The sequence below is a fragment of the Anopheles maculipalpis genome, chromosome 3RL, assembly GCF_943734695.1.
Source record: "Anopheles maculipalpis chromosome 3RL, idAnoMacuDA_375_x, whole genome shotgun sequence".
NCBI lineage: Eukaryota > Metazoa > Arthropoda > Insecta > Diptera > Culicidae > Anopheles > Anopheles maculipalpis.
In genome coordinates, this window is record NC_064872.1 from 62,858,263 (window position 1) to 62,874,613 (window position 16,351).

General features: G+C 42.1%; 5 protein-coding genes across 5 annotated transcripts in view; 3 read left to right on the forward strand and 2 right to left on the reverse strand.

Moving 5' to 3' along the window:
• Positions 1-16,351, forward strand: part of LOC126563252 (biogenesis of lysosome-related organelles complex 1 subunit 2) — a 271,392-nt gene that overhangs the window by 211,664 nt on the left and 43,377 nt on the right. The gene's annotated exons all lie outside the window — the stretch shown is intronic.
• Positions 6,337-6,912, forward strand: LOC126563473 (uncharacterized). Its single transcript, XM_050220118.1, has 2 exons — positions 6,337-6,345; positions 6,424-6,912. The coding sequence occupies exons 1-2, from the start codon at positions 6,337-6,339 to the stop codon at positions 6,910-6,912; spliced, it is 498 nt and encodes a 165-aa protein (XP_050076075.1).
• Positions 12,090-13,858, reverse strand: LOC126562099 (brahma-associated protein of 60 kDa-like). Its single transcript, XM_050218518.1, has 3 exons — positions 13,629-13,858; positions 13,361-13,545; positions 12,090-13,290 (listed from the first exon to the last, which is right to left on the reverse strand). Exons 1-3 carry the CDS (start codon positions 13,752-13,754, stop codon positions 12,093-12,095), a joined length of 1,509 nt encoding a protein of 502 aa, XP_050074475.1. The 5' UTR covers positions 13,755-13,858; the 3' UTR covers positions 12,090-12,092.
• On the forward strand, positions 14,543-15,047 carry LOC126563242 (uncharacterized). The gene is made up of 2 exons (XM_050219870.1): positions 14,543-14,622; positions 14,687-15,047. The coding sequence occupies exons 1-2, from the start codon at positions 14,545-14,547 to the stop codon at positions 15,038-15,040; spliced, it is 432 nt and encodes a 143-aa protein (XP_050075827.1). The 5' UTR covers positions 14,543-14,544; the 3' UTR covers positions 15,041-15,047.
• LOC126560869 (C-type lectin 37Db-like) lies at positions 15,102-15,629 on the reverse strand. Its single transcript, XM_050216819.1, has 2 exons — positions 15,543-15,629; positions 15,102-15,474 (listed from the first exon to the last, which is right to left on the reverse strand). The coding sequence occupies exons 1-2, from the start codon at positions 15,627-15,629 to the stop codon at positions 15,106-15,108; spliced, it is 456 nt and encodes a 151-aa protein (XP_050072776.1). The 3' UTR covers positions 15,102-15,105.

Consider the following 16,351-nt stretch of genomic DNA (forward strand, 5'->3'; position numbering starts at 1 on the left):
TAAACTGTGTGTGTAAACTAAGAAAACAAACAAACACAAAAAAAAACAAACCTGTTGCTCTCAAGTATAATAAACGTATTTAATATACAGAGTAGAAAAAATAGCGTACCCTATTGTCTTATTCTGCAATGCATACTGAAATGAATATCACCAGTAACTCCAGGAAACACGGTCTAGGGCTGCAGTCCTCTATCCATGGCTGCATCCGACCTCCGACAGGTTAGACTCCACTTGATCCAGTCAACGTGCTCACTGTGCTCCTCTACGCCTCGTGCCGAACGGATTGCTGACGAGCACGAGTCCGGCATTCTCACCACGTTCCCCAGCCATCGTATTCTGGCTTTGACTACCATCAGGATATCAACACCGCCAAAAGGCTCAGCTAGCTAGTGGTTCGTTTTCCTTCGCCACACGCCCTGCTCGCACACACCGCCAAAGATAGTCCTTAGCACCAGCCGTTTATAAATGGCGAGCGTATTTGCGTCCTCTACTAGCATTCTTCTTCTTGGCTTAGCGACCTCTAAGGTCACGCCGGCCATCGAATGGTTTACTAAACTCTTCCCGACACCACGTAGTTGGATACCCAAAGAAGACTACCGGACGTATCAAGGTGCGGTAAATCGTGTGAATTTCGTGTGTTGTTGGAGTCTTCTGGATCGCAGGAGTTAGTGGAGTCCGTAGTAGGCACGATTCCCCTGAATAATGCGCTTTCGGATTTCGCTGCTTACGTTGTTGTTTTTGTAGCAGAATTTCTGTACCACCTCAAGATTGTCGCCGTTAACTGATACTCTACTTCCGAGTCGGGGTCCATCACGGTCAGAGCAGCCTACCGCAAGCAGGTATTTTGTCTTCGTCGCATTGATTCTCAATCCAATTCTTTTGGCCTCGCGCTTCAGTCGGGTATACGCCTCGCACACCGCTTCAGATGTCCGTCCGATGATGCCGAAGTCATCCGTGTCGTGAATTTGATGTTGTGTTTGATAGCTATGAGTGGAATTTGACACGTGCCTCATTTTTTAATTTTCGTGTACTCGTTAGCATCACTGTCCTGGTCAATTTCTTTGTCTTCTAAAATTAGATAGCTTTAAGATGCTTTAGCACGGCTTCAAGGACCGTTGAATAAATTAAAAATTTACGAAAAAATGTCTAATTTAACGATGACTTCGCTATTTATCTTGAGCCTTGCTGAGGCTCACAAATGACTATTTCTTGCTTAATATCTTTGGAGTATACATACCAATACAACCTGTTGTCTGCGTATTAACGTCCCCTCCGATACTGTAGCTGTGTTCAGTCTTACCCCAACAGCTCTAGAATGTGGATAGCTTTCGGTTACAAATTCCACCCAAATTGTCAATTCCCTATCCCCAACAAGAGGCCACAAATTAAGATGTAATACTAGTCGGTAAATGCCGTTGTCTACCAACAAAGTTGAATCAATGCGCTCAATCAACTTGAACGTTATTTCGCATAACATCATTAACACGGCCGATGGAATGCAATCGATTTTACATAATGTAACATGTCATAATCACACTACACTGTGACATCCTCAACTTTAGGATGTTTTGGATGTTTTACATTGATGGAGGGGTAGCAGATGAGATTGGTATTTAAGATAAAACCCACCATCAGCGAACAATTTCGTTCAGACTCAGACGCACCTGTTAACTCGAATCCTGAGTTAAGCAGTAAATCAAGTTGATGTGATTAAGCTCCTACATTCTACAATGATTACGGTAAGCTTGTTTTTAGTGAGGCAAGGTATTTCATCATGTATAATCCATTTCACTCTTGTTAATTTTAGCTATCATCATACGTCCTACTTCTCATGGTACTGGTTGCCTTGTTCTACCCGATTGCTCTAACCGAAACGCTACCATCGTCCACACCGGTCGCCAATGCACCACAACATCCTACAACCACCAGCCAAAAACTCGATGCATCGACGGACTCTGATGCACTCGGGCGCAAGATATTCATACCGGTGTTTCGCTATAAGAAGAAACAGTCCAGCAAACGGATTCGTGCGCAAAATCAACGCTAACCGATAAGCGGTCGCCGTGTCACACGCGCTTGGCGAAACATCGCTCGTGGCGAACCATTTAGAACTTAGCTGCGAATTAATCATCAGCGCTAGTGCACTGTACATGGGGACGGGATTTCCATGTCTTTTGCTTGCAGTTCGATTGTTTGGTGTTGGTCAGGCGCCAGGTTTCAGCGGCGATTATTTAATGTTTGCTCTGTTTTGTTGTGATGCACCCATGTGGCGTATGGCGTTCTGCTGCACGTGATGAAATTCAAACGTAGAATAAGTGGTTTTGTATACGATTGTTAATTTGTTAAGACAAGCGATAAGAAATATTTTAATTTCAAAAATAGTATTAATCGAATCCTTTCAAATATTGTCGTAGGTGGAGACTTTATGAAATTTCTCGTCCGAAACATTCGTCCCAAATTCCTGCCCTATGTGTTAAATTGCTAAGTTTATTAGCAGCCGCGCTATTGTGCAGAGTTGTACTACGTTACCCAAAAAAAAAAAAAAAAACGAAACACTAGCACGTTAATGAAAGTATTTTTAAACCCACTGACATCCTTCTCCGAGCGGTTGGTTTTATTTTCATGCCTTCGGGATGTCAACAAAACAGCGGACCATTAAAACTCCAGCCACATGGATAGACATTTGCAGACTTCTGTCAGCCAAATTCTCACCTTGATTGCCGTGCTGTTTAGCGCATTTTATCAATCGGTTCGAAGAATTCGGTGCGGTACGCAAATTTAAATTGTTTACGTCCGGCTTGGTGCGTACGTGTGGTCGTTTGTTTAGTTCGGCCATTCGAACCTTAACGCTAAACGTTGGGTCGCGTTTTTTCCAGACCTTTATTTGAACGGGACAACGCGTACACGTGTTAACCGGTCGGACTCGGGTGCTTGATTGCAAATAAACTCAATCCTAACATTATGTTTGGAAGTAGAGTGTGCCTTGTATGTGGCACGTTTGTTCAAGATTGGTCACAAGCCAGAAGGATTGTGGGGCTGGATCATGTAGTACCAAAGATAGAAGGTGAAGATGTGATCATAATTGTCCACTCACGTGCAGAGTGGAATTTCAAAATTATTGGCAATTTTTGCATTGACACGATTAGGCTTCATAAGTTTTAAACTTTTTATTATTTTAAAAGGTTTTATTTTATATTTTATCATGTATTTGACACTAATGAAATAGTACATAACTTGTTGGAAAGATTGAACATAGTCGATGGAAGTTTAATAAAGCATTCAAAACAACCAAAAACAGATATGTTTTTAAGTTTAGCGGAAAATGTAAAACGTTAGTAGAAGTGTTTGTACTATGAAAAAATGAACCAAAATTTTCGACTTTTTATGGCTTTATCTTCATCCGCACCGGTGGAGCAAAATATGCAGCAAGAAGCATATTAACTCATGAGTCAGCGGACAAAATTTGACAGCTCTATCAGTGGAACTCTAACCGTGAAGACAGAAATTGTGAAAGAACTCTGTTCGTATACGTACGATCAAATAACGGCAATCCCCGCTGCATCGAAAACGGATATCGCGCAGTACTTTGTGGACGCTGCATACGCACGTTACGGCATCTACATCTTGGTATTGTAGAATGACAATCAGGTCGTCCAAAGATAGCTCGGTTTCGAAGCTGCAAAGGAAGCTGAAGAGGAATACCGTAGGAAAAGGGGATACATCGCTGAGTGCGCTCTGCCGAGGGTTCGGGCGCAACCGGCCAAACAGTGAAATGGTACCTGCTGAACAAGAACATGCATGGCAGGAAGCGGAAGTCGCGACCACTTCGGATGGTTAAGATGATGAACACGACATTCCCGGCGAAATGCGTCGATGAGTCGTTGGCGATGGACGACGAGAACTATTTCACCCCGGGTAGGAATGAGTTTCAGCGCACTTCGTATTTCATTTCCCTTAAGAAGGTTCATCTGAAACACCAAGAGCTCCAAGAGCTCCTAATGTGGTTGACAATCAGCGAGAAGGAGGATGTCAAACTGAGGAGGAACTAAAAAAGAAAATGAAAAAGTACCAAGAAATATTCCTACATGCATGCATGCCTACATCCGCTTCAATTCCGGAAGACCGCTCGCAAGTGGGTAGATTTTTATTTAGCAAGAAAGCTTAATTGGCTTCCTTGCCCCATGTGGTGCTTCGACTCGAGGTGAAGAATCAAAGTGTTTGTTTGCTGGGGTTTTTAATCCATGAATGGTTCACCGGCCGGCACGTCTTTGGAGGCGATAACGGCGCCACAGTAATGTTCGAAGGCGAACGATACCGGATCATGTTACACGATTTTGGGACAGTGAGGAAACATGCCCCATACACCCTGTCTTACAATGAATTTTATGTTTGTTATGCTCCGGAATCGATTGATATCTTTATAAAAATCAACCGCTAGTGGACGTGTAAACATTAGGGAGGGAAGATAAATAAATAATGGGGGAATGGAAATAGAAATCGTTGAAACGATTAGAATTAACATGGAAGGAGGACAGAAGTTTCCTGTGTTGAAGTTGATGTACCCCTCAGTTATGTCGCCATTTGAAGCGATTTGCAGAGCAAAGCAGACAGTTCTAACGATCAGTCAGAATGATAACCCAAATTAATCATGATTTAAAACGTATCATTATTATTGGTACTGGTTCTAAGTGACAATCTTCTTCTTCTTGGCTTAAGGACCTCTAAGGTCATGCCGACCATCGAAAAATGACTTTGTAGACTGCCGATAATACGTAATTGGTTAGTTAGTGCTCACTACGGGTGGACGGTCCGGAAGGGATTTGAACTCCGGTCCTGCCGTTTGAAGACCGGTGCCGCTGTCGCCTACACCACCGGGCCGCCCCCAGTGTCATTTTTATGTGTTCATGTTACGATATTCATTTTGTCTTTTTCCTGATTTTCTTCTCATTCTTGGCTCAAAGACCTCTGACCCATCCTACCAGTCAACTAGGTATTAGAACTGCTGATACTAAGTACTTGGATAGTCAGTCCTCACTACGGGGGAACGGTCCGGATGGGATTTGAACCCCGGTACTGTCGTGTGAATTCTGGCGCTTCCTTTCGCCCTACCTTTTTTGTTGTGTGTTAAGTAATTTCGTATGTCCTACCCGTCACAAAATTGTTCTATTCTTATGTACTGTGACAGGTCCTGGCACCACCGTGTTTCGCTGTTTGAGCAACTAACGGTATAATAGTACGGTATAATAGAAAGCTTAACTTAACGCCCCACAGCGACTCTACGGTTATTAAAAAAACTTCTCCAATACACCCTACTTGAAAGCGTTGTTTTGTATGCTGACTGGATCTTTGCTAGAGTATTGCTGAGTAATCTGATCTCCTAACTTCTCAAAGTCTTGTTGATCTTATCAAACTGGTGCAAAAGTCTTTCAAAAGTGTGTCTATTTGCAAATTTCTTTGCGTGGATCTTCCTCCATCCTGCCTGATTACGTGACTATATGTCAAGTGCTTGGGTTAAAATTATCTCGACCCAACCGGGTTCAGTACTGTACAGTGCGAAGAGAAATGACAAGATATGCATGTTTACCTTATGACCAACCAATACACCTTTTGTCTACCGGAACTTATTTAATCCCAGTTTGTTAACTTTACTGATTAAAGTTTTACGCGGAAAACCAACCCATTACTCAGAACGCTTCAATTGGGTACGCAAATACGCATGTGGCCTACAAAAAACGCGAGTGCGCAAATCGTTCCTTACCATCACTAGCAGAGATTTCACAGCAAACTGTGTCCTCTAATGAGCCTGACCTATCCCATCAGACTCACGCTACGCTCTGCTCCAACACAGTCGGAGTAATATCTTTATTATGACGACATTGGCGATGCTCGTGTTCTAGCGAATCGTTGAATCGCTGGCACCTAAACCAGTTCCGGCCAGTCTAGCTAGCGTCATCAATCGATCGCTGTTTGCGGCTTACAGAATCACGGGCACTTATGTTTACTCACGGGGGTCCTACGTGTCTATCGCGAGACATACGAGAGCATTGTCAGACCGACCGATCTCGAGGTTTCGTCCGACGTCATAGTTTGGTGTGCTATCAAGGGTGCTTTGTTTGCACTGCAACGGTGAGTGCCGGCGTTGTCAATTAGCGTGCTGACGGAGATTGTCGTATAAATGGCCGCGCTTATCAATCGCCGATCAGCAGAAAGGTGTAAAGTTTGAACCGGTGTGGAAGTTGTGGCGCGAAAGTGAGATCTTTACCATTGAAGGGTGCCGTTGCTTTGGGGAAGTGTACGAAATTCCGGATATAATTGTGTTATAAGATTGCGTTTAAAATGAAGATTGTAAGTATTGTAAAGATTGGGAAGTGATTGTGATGGTTCTGCAAGTGATCTTACCTATCGTGTTTCGTGCTGTCCTAGGTGTCGGTTGTGCTTGTACTTATGCTGTTCGGTACGGTCTGTAGCAGCTATGCCATCGACTGTATGGATGTTTGGGATGAAGAAAGTATTGCGGAAATGATCGAGGACGATAGACAGTACGAGGAATCGCTCAAAGCTGGACACGATCACCACGAGGAAGATGACGATGACGATGAGCATCCTGTAGACAATGAGGATGCAATTCTGGGAGACACAGATGAAGACGATGAAGATGGTGGAGACCATCAGGCACACGAGCATCACGGATCGCATGTACGACATGGGGCATCAGAGCATCGACACAAGCGCGAATCTCCAGTGGACGACCAACCCGGTGTACAAGGAGAAGCAATCAACGAGGAACCATCCGACCTGGAGACCGCTGAAACGCATCTCTTCCGGCCAGTCTTTCGATACAAATCTCAGTACGCGGAAAGACGACGAGTGAGAACATCGAATGGAGGTGTCAATTTTGTTCCTTCGCAATAGTACACCGAGTAACAACGGTGAGGAAAATGTAGCATCATCAATCTTCCAGCTTGCTTGGCGTGTTTCCTTATCGCGCTCAGGAATCGTATTTGTGCATTAGTTTTATTGTTCACCTGTAAATTACTCATCCAACCCTGTCTTCCCACTGCGATCGTGCGCGAATCGTAAGCCCTGAGTCGTGCAATCACGCTCTATGAGTGTAATAAACAAAAATGTAGCTTTTTTTAAATAGATTTGTTTATTTATGATGCACTTTTTCCAACCAAAAGGGTAGCTTGGTTTCAGTGTTGAGAACATTGTTGCCTGTTCCGTGTGCTAAGGGCGAGCGTGAAAATCGCATCAAGGTGCGAATTTTAGGCTGTGCCCATTGTTAGGGCCAAACAGGGTAAACAAATCGTTCGCGGTAGTCGATGTTTGAGGTTTTACGTTGTACATAAGCTTCAGCATTCCGCAAATTTATCTTTATAGTGAAAGATGGTATTATTCGTAGTGGCATGTGCCAGCGAAAAGGAAGAACCCAGAATCTTTGTAGTAAGATGAAGGAATAGATCAAGTTGTAGTTTATTTTTTTAATAGAGAAAGCTAGGCGCTATAGCAAAGAAAAGTATTAAGATAATAAAAGTGTTGAAATTTGCGTAATTTTACAATTGATTATGACGGTCCAATGCCGTATTGTCTGAAATTTGCGTAATCTTTGTCCTTTTTATGCATCCGTGTTGATGTCTTAATATCAAAATCAATCAATTACAATGTTCCGTGAACTACCAGGCGTCTCCATTATCCTAAAACACGTACTGCTTTCTGGCGAATTCTTTAGCGAATAAACAAATTATTATTTTTATTTTCACATATTTACTCTTAAAAAAAACAATTTCTTATGATAACACCAATCCAATAAACAACACATACCAATATAACGTCATGATCATCAGATCTTTCTGGCTTAACCTGGTACGTTAACGGATACGGTAACTTGCAGCTTATTTGTCCTACTCTAAGGGCTCGATTCATTGGAACGAATTTTTCAAAATGGACTTTTAGGATAGATGCATACCTAGAAGAATTGGGGTTGCTTCACTGCATCGCTAAATATCTGGAAAAAGATTGGATTTCTCTCCGGTAGTTCAAGAAGATTCCGGCGCGGAAAAGATGCAAAAGGTGGGGAAGATAGAGAAACGGAAACAGAAGAATGTAAGATGCGAATCGATCATTATTCCAAAAGATCGCAGATTTGCAATTAGAATGTTTTCGCGGGAAATCATCTCCTCGGGCTATTTGTACAACGCTGGCAGATGTGTTTGGAAAGAAAGATGTGGCAGGAATATTTTATCTGTTGAAACAACTCGCTTTCTTGGAGTCTAACGAAGGGATGGATCGATTATATACATCATGAGTTTGATTTGACAAACATGAAATTAGATCGATCTTACGTAATCTTACGATTAGTTAGCCACGGGTTTGAAAACTTTGTCGTTAGAAATTTTGAAATCGAAACTTCCTAGCGAAGTAATAGATAGATGACACGATGGAGAAGCAACAGAATCAAGTATGACCTTCGCTGTAAGAAAAGAAAAAAGCAGACTATGGTTGCAATTGTGGGCACAAAAGAATAAATTGCTCTGGAAAAGCTAAAAACGAAATGTTTAAGGCATATCCCAAGCAAAGCAAGTGGTTTTTATCCTAAGAAAACCATTAAGGCGTAGACAGCGGAATCAGGAAATGATGTGCGTAATGACGAAGGAAACAAGATTAAAAGTATGTTTTTGTGAAAACAAAGTTGAGCAGTAAAAAAAAAACTTGAAGAAAATGTGATTTTTTGAGTCACCGGTCACCATTAACGGTGTCTAGTCTGCTGCCTTCAAGCATAACGCGGTATGATTGACCGGATGGATACAATTTGGTGGTACAATTAATCATACGTTCCGAGGAACCAAGTTTACGTAGTTTCGCAACCAGCTTGGATTCTGAGATACTGAGTCAAAGGCCATCTTGACATCAGTGTAAAGAACGTCGATCAGTATGGAATCCGGCATTCTATTTTTGCTTACAAAAACTGACAAGTTCAATCAGACTAGAGGTTGTAGAGCGGTTTAGATATGAAACTGTGAGGAACAGTTCTAACTCAGTTCTGTGCAGCTGCCACCAAAGAGACTTGCACTATGATCTTGAACATCTATGAAATCGCACAAGATGACGTTTTGGACAGACGTGATTGACAAAGCATATAGATTGCGGCTACAATTTTATGATAGATACCAGAGATATCTTTAATTTGGTTATTTTATACTGCTTATTTATCAAGATTTTATAATGTAGTACGAAAGCACACACATTTTCTCTACCTGGACATTGACATTTTACACAAATTTTATTTTACAAACTGATATTTTACACAAATTTTCGGAGATCAGACTAATTTATTAAGTATCATCTTATAAACAGCTGCACGCACAACGCACAACAAACCCATTCTGAACATAGCACAAGGCTGCCCTGGACGGTAAAATCAAATTTAAAATAGAGGATACAGCTGTGATCATTTTTTTCAGTTCACTCGCGCAGTACTGCAATACTATCGCATTTCTGTAAAAGTAAAGAGGTTTGTACAAATGGTGTTGAAGATTTATTTAGGTTGCTTTATTGTGATAGGTTTGATTCTGTTTCATGAACGTATTATCGTTTCATGAACAAACTAATTGTATTGGTGATCGTAAAGCTCACGATGCGTGGTTTGCCTATCAATAGGCGCGGACAAAATTATTCTTAATTTTTTTTCGAATTCACAGCACCTTTACTCATTTTGGTAAGCATTTATTTTTATGGAATCATGAATACAATTCATCACTGTATGGCAGATCAATCTTGGCTCATACATCTCCTGCTGCTTCTTAAATAAAAAAACGTATGCACTAAAAAAAATCTTTTTTCTGATAGATGTTACAATTAAACGGTCAAAAATAATGTAACCAATCAAGTTAAATAGTTTTCTTTACATCCAATCTTTGCCTCGTCATCTTGCAGTCTTTTGGCCGTATGACACTTAAGTCAAAAGTGACAAAAAATTATTTTTTGATCTTTTTTCTGTCAAAAGATCGCCTATTTCATCAATTCATTCCTGACTTTGACCATGGCATTAGTTAGATCGATTTTCCTTTTCAAATTGATCTAGAAAATTACGATCCGGCGGTACTATATGGCACACTTAGGTTGGCCCCTTAGGATACTCCCAGAATCCCTAAACGTTCCTTTTTTCAGCGCATGCTTCGAGTAGATAACGACACCACTACACCAGCAATTTGAGGTACTTTTAAATGCATGTGTTAACTATTCGGAGTCTCCTTGTACTATAAATTACTATAAATATAAATCACAATGCCATTCCTGGAACAAGCAGGATGTGACGTCCTTTCCATTGGTTGTGAACCGCACCTTCAGTGGGCCTCCTTCCCCTTAACCTGTGGAAAATCGACGAAACTCGCTCATTGTCGGTCCAATCGGAGCGTTCCAAATATCGTTGGATGCGTCTTTGAGTAGCGCGTCTTTTTGTGGAATATCCCAACCCGATCCATCCATCACCACCCAGTTATTACGGAAAGTATACTTTTTCCTTCAGATCGAGGCGTGCAGAATTCCGTAGGATGCGTCTTAGGGCCGCTCTTTTTTTTGTGGAATAGCTCAAACCAATTCTAAGATCGATCAATTTCTCTGCAGTTTTTGACTTGTTTAGATCAATGTTCTACCATCATTAAAATATTAAGTATAGGGAAAGTTAGTTATAAATCCGATTACATGGTTTCACATGGGTAGCAAAAATCGGAAGCTTACCAAAATTAAATTCAATGTGATAGAGGGCTCAGCTTAGGGCTTGAAAAGCTTACTCCACCACTGTGTACTAGGCCATAAATTTTCCTTATTTTGATTCGCATTTTACTTTAGTAAATTAAATATTTTAAGGCAGCGATCTTGCCGACTTTGTAGTGAAAGACCAGGCGTCTCCACAAATAATGCTTCAAAAAGTATTTGAAAACACATGATTCCGCTGCAGATTCTAGCCCAGATCCCGACAAAGCTTTACTCTACTACTCTACTATTGAACTTCTTTACTATTTCAAACTGCCCAGATAACAAAGTTGTCAATATTTAACGAAATAAGTAAATAGATATTCTTTATTGTTGCATTGTTCTATTCAAACGCTATGAGCAGTGAAAATGAGTCCCAGTTATCCTGAAATCGAGACTGAAGGGCGTCTCGATGGGGGTTACGATCAGGAATACTTGGGTCGAAATGCGAATCGGAAGCTCTATTTCTTACCAGTTTTCTTCTTCTTCTTCTTCTTTGGTGGGACACTCTCAAGAACCTGTCTTATGTTGCGATTATTTGCTTCTTTAACTTAGATTGCTTGTATGTATTTGTATACAGTGGCGGAATCTGAGGTTCTAAGCGGAGCTGCTTGTCGACTCCTTTAGTGCTTTTGCTCGAAGCCGGAGGCTCCACGCACAATCCACTAATAGCAAGATCCGCCTCTGTTTGGATAGTCATTCCTGCGTACGAGGTAACGGCCTGAACGAGATTCAATTTCGGATTTGTTACGGTAGAAGTGCCTTTTTTGTTGCCAGTAATGCATTTTACATACCATACGGCAGTGAGGCGTAGGATTGCAATTGAATAAATAAAAAAAGTGCTTTTTCCAAGCATCTTCATCACATTAACTCCTTTTTAAGAAGTTCAATAGATCCTGGGTCAGATCTTAAATTCCTATATCAGAGATTTAAGATATTGGAACAGTCATTCAAGATTTGAAATCAGAAATCCGGGACTGCAAATCAGAATTATCGCTTCGATTTAGTTTGAACCAATTTTAAACCTTTGCCAAGCCTTTTTCTTCTTGATTTCTTTCACTGTTTGACTCGGCATCAACTACTGCGTGACACGTGTCTGCGGAATGTTTTCACACTCCTAGAGTATTTATTTTCATTAAATTACGAGAACGGTTCGTAAATTTAGCGTCAAACTGATTGCAGATATAGATGAAACACCTCCGGCGACCACGGATGTGTTGGCCTGGTTCTGTATGTTAGCGTCTTAGTATAATAATAAAATTGAATATACGGACAATACAAAACTTGGAAATCACGTTCACACGATTGTTGCTGCCTGCTGGCCGAAAACCCCGGCCGCGTTATGAATTACGGATACCGAGCGCCTGTTCCAGTTCGGCCCGCTTCTGGTTTACCTTGGTAAAGAAGTATCTCGAAACCGCCTCCTGTGTCCAGGGCTGGTGGTAAAATTCGGCCCGCCGTTCTTCCTCCGGGTTGCCGACGATGTCGGTCATCGCCTTTAGGTCGCGCGTTTGCGACACGATCCACTTCTGTATGAACGTTTGTGGATCCTTGGCGAAGCTTAGGAAGAACTCGCGATTCGTTTTTAGCTGATTGATCGTCTCGACCGTATCGTGGATCTTACCATCGAGCGTCTGTATTTCCTGCTGGCTTGCCGTGCTGAGCAGGAACGTGTTCATTTGATTTTTGAGCGTGTCGTCCACCTCCACGTCGATGTCGTAGCAGGCGGTCTGTTTATTTTCCAGCCCACCCTCGACCGTAATCACGTGATTGATCACAATTGGATCTGGTGGGTGCAATAGCGGATTTAGCCGTTGTGGAATTTCTGCAAACTTCATGCGTGGACAGCCGAATATCTGTTCCAAATACTTGTCACACGCAATGTACTCTCGCTCGTGTGCATCCTGAAGCTTGTGCGTTTTGATGTACTGCCACAATGCGGAAATGATAACCGGGCGAGTTTGTGTGTGCACTCCCAGCAGACGGGCAAGACGTGGATCAAGCTTAAACTGCAACGGCTGGTAATCGAGCAGCAGTAAAATGGTGCAGCGTACATTTCGATCCCCGGGGCGCTTTACCTGGAATCCATCCGTTTCCTGTGTCGAGTGTGTACGGTGCCATTCGACCAGATGATTATCCGGACCGTACAGATCCTTGTCCAGCTCGATGACGAGCGATTTGAAGAAGCTGGAAAATTTACGCTTTATCTTGGTAGGATCGGACTTGTTATCCTCCAGCAGGCGACCCTCAACGCGCAGTTCCCACGACGCTACGGAACCGTCTGGATTAGCATCACCATCGCTACCGTCCTTACTTGGATAGAATGTGTTGGAGATGAAGATACGCAGCTTGCGCTTCTGTTTCATCGGACGCTTCAACGCTTCCTGAATGTCCAACCGTTTGCGCATAATGGTGGCATCCAGCTTACGCTCAAAGGCAAGCAAATCCATGTAGGCTTGCGATTCGGGGACGAGATCACGAACTTTTTGTGGAAGAATTTTATCGGCCAGTTTTTTCTTCTTTTTCACCGAATAATCACTGAAATGTAGAGAACACCGGTATTGAAAGCCATCCAATCCGTTAGAACCGTTTCCATTCCATCACTTACTTTTTCTGCTGAGCTTGATTCATTGCGGCCCGACTTTCGGAACTACGCTTCCCTCCGGAAGACCCAGACATTGGCGAACCCCGCATACTTCCACCCTGAAAACCGGGTTGCATCGGGCGTTGGTGTTGGTTCTGAGCAGGTCCACCACCTCCTCCCATCTGTGGTGGTGGTGTGTACGCTCTTGGCTGGAATAATGCACGAAATTAAGTTTTAGAAACGTTGTTTAATCAGCTCAAGCTACAAAAGAAGACTAAAATATGTATCTTACCGAAAAATTGCTTCCCGGTCCGTACGGGCGCATCACCGGGGACTGATTGTTTGGGCCCGGTGACGCTGGGTAGCGCTGCGAACCCGGACCTGCATTCACATTAGCCGCCGGAAACCGTTGCGACATGTTGCAATGCTGTGCAGCGAACAATTATCAAATAATTAGCACTATTTTACAATGGTTTTCTTCGTGCAGGAAAACACAAAGCCAAGCCAAAGCGACACCAAACACTTTTTGACAGCAGTGATAGATATGACAGCTGGCGCTGTAGTGGTGGTCGTGTGGCGTTTGGGAACGATAGCTCCGGGCGCCGGAGCGGATGGGCTACTTTTAATCCCAAGTTCAAATTTGAGTCGTGAAAACCGTTTTAAAATAAATTTGAAGAACTATCGTTAGTTCTTGATATCGAAGAAGCGAGTACTGCATATCAATGGCGAAAAGGAATTATTTTTTGCCAATTGCTGGTCAATTAACGAGTTACTAGCAGTTTTGTAAAATTACATTATCATCGCAATGATTGCTACAGGCTCAAGCATGGCTTCCCTAGGGGGATTGATAAGAGATTGTGTATTCAAATTAATTACTCACTCTGTAATGTTTGGGCTTACGGCTAACAAGGTCTATCAATCAGAGAGCAGCAAGATTCTGTACTTGTTAGAGTACATTCGATAGAAATCTTTCCTGGAAGTACAAACTTTGAAAATAAATTGGTATCAAAAACCGCCATTATTATTCAATAATAGTTCTTCAAAAATGAAGTTGATCAAACCAAACATCTGTGGAGTTGTAGTGGTTATGCTGAGTATGATTGCTGCTTCATATAGCCAAACACTGATATCAGCTCTTGGTAATCATGATTTTTTTGTGTAATAGAAACTGGTGCATTACAGTAAAATCATCTTAATACTTTCCAGATATGATCCACCAGAAGCTTTGTATTTGTCCATGTGGAAATCCTCGAGGAGGAAAACTTTATACCGTGTCAAGTGAGCGTGTAAGTACCTTCACACGGTTACCGTTGAAGCATTTCTCATGCTCTTATCGTTTCCAAATTTTAGCTTAATTGGTTCGACGCTGTGGCCTACTGTAATTCGATCGGTATGTCCATTGTAACGATAAAGGATGCAAACGATCGACGACTGTTGCAGCTGCACTTGGAACAAACTCGACGCAACTTACGATCACAGGCAAGAAGCCAAATACCGTACTGGATTGGTGCGAACAATCTTGCAGGAAATGGCATTCGGTGGGGTCTAACCGACCAGGAAGCTAAACAACCCGAGTGGAATCCAGCATCAGTGCCAAGCAACGATATAACGGTACCGTTCTGTGTTTACATACAAGGTGATACTATGCGATGGATGCCAGCGCCATGTGATGATGAACCGAGACAATTTATTTGTGAATATTAGCGGGCTTGAGAGCCGTTACGAAAAACTACACCATTCTTTTGACTTTTATTTAATGATGATGCACTTCACTCATCGCGAAACTGTTGACAAACGAATTTTTTACTATCTGTGCATTGAAAATCATTCCATTCGAGCGTATCCTTTGCGATGGCTGCACATCGTTCCGTCTGTTCCCGGCCATCGCTGGAGAGAGCGTTATTTGGTTCGCCTGCTGTCCAGTTGCTGTACGTTATCAGACGTCCGGTTAGTCCCCAACGGCGGGCACCCTGTGTGCCCAAATCATTCGCCCCAATCCAGAAGAAATCCATATCGTTATCAGATTCTTCCTCGATTATCACTTGGCGCAATGCTTTAGCTTCGGCTTCGTTGAGCACCTCGGCGATCTCCATTCCGACACTATGACAAAATGCAAGTGCACCGAACCAATTATTTGTCTAAGAAGAATATAATAAACCAATTAAAATGGATCCACTAAAATGCACTGTTTTAAAACATTCGTTACCCGTCTTATGGGAATGTAGTACTCTTTCTCCTCGAACGGTTTGCATGGGCAGAGGCAACCATTGTGCCGAAAAACGTCTGAAAACATTGGACAGAAATTGTATTACATCCGAAGCCTCTAGTTGCAAGTTTCCTATCTCTTCTTACCATCAACATTCTTTTGCCCAGAGAGATTGGTGCTCGCTACAGCCAACCAGACGATCAGGAAGAATAATACATATGCACTACGCATTTTAAACATGTGTTTTGCAGATATTTCTTTTATGCACCAGGTAAAACACAGCTGCAGAATAAATAGAACTGGTGATAATACTCTTTACTTTGTACAGTTCGGAGCAATTCAAATTGCAGTCAAAAGAGTACGTCTATGTACGAGATCTCTCCTCGTAGAAATCTCCTGTAAAGAATGGCACGGCCGATGATAAGAAGTGTGCAAAGAGGGCTAACTACAGGTCAGCTTCCAATGATAAGGGTGGGAACTCCCGCCGTGTGTATTTTCTGAATCATTGAAACAATCGTTTTGTTGGCGAGAAAATGAAGAACAGTATTGTAATTGAACTTGTTCACTTTAATTAAAAATGTTTTTGTTTTTTGGTTTCGATAATGTTATTCTAAAAAGAATATCACAAAAAACGGTTTTGCTGTCTGTTTAATAAATTTTATTTTGATTCATGTTGTAGAGTTGAATTTAGAGGCATCTAGGCGCCTGGAGATATGCAATTAATTACATAAATCGATAATTTGGTATTTTTTGGCTGGACGCAAAATTCTAGGCTAGTACTAGTCTAGCCAGTGCCAAAGTATTTATAA

Bases quoted from the DNA above. Each gene is read 5' to 3' on its own strand.
- LOC126560869 (XM_050216819.1), bottom strand. From the start codon at position 15,629: ATGTTTTCAGACGTTTTTCGGCACAATGGTTGCCTCTGCCCATGCAAA. The intron at 15,475-15,542 runs GTAACGAATGTT...TATTCTTCTTAG, and splicing joins ACTACATTCCCATAAGACGG to ACAAATAATTGGTTCGGTGC.
- LOC126563242 (XM_050219870.1), top strand. From the start codon at position 14,545: ATGATCCACCAGAAGCTTTGTATTTGTCCATGTGGAAATCCTCGAGGA. The intron at 14,623-14,686 runs GTAAGTACCTTC...TCCAAATTTTAG, and splicing joins ATACCGTGTCAAGTGAGCGT to CTTAATTGGTTCGACGCTGT.
- LOC126562099 (XM_050218518.1), bottom strand. From the start codon at position 13,754: ATGTCGCAACGGTTTCCGGCGGCTAATGTGAATGCAGGTCCGGGTTCG. The intron at 13,546-13,628 runs GTAAGATACATA...GCATTATTCCAG, and splicing joins GACCGGGAAGCAATTTTTCG to CCAAGAGCGTACACACCACC. The intron at 13,291-13,360 runs GTAAGTGATGGA...TCTACATTTCAG, and splicing joins AATCAAGCTCAGCAGAAAAA to TGATTATTCGGTGAAAAAGA.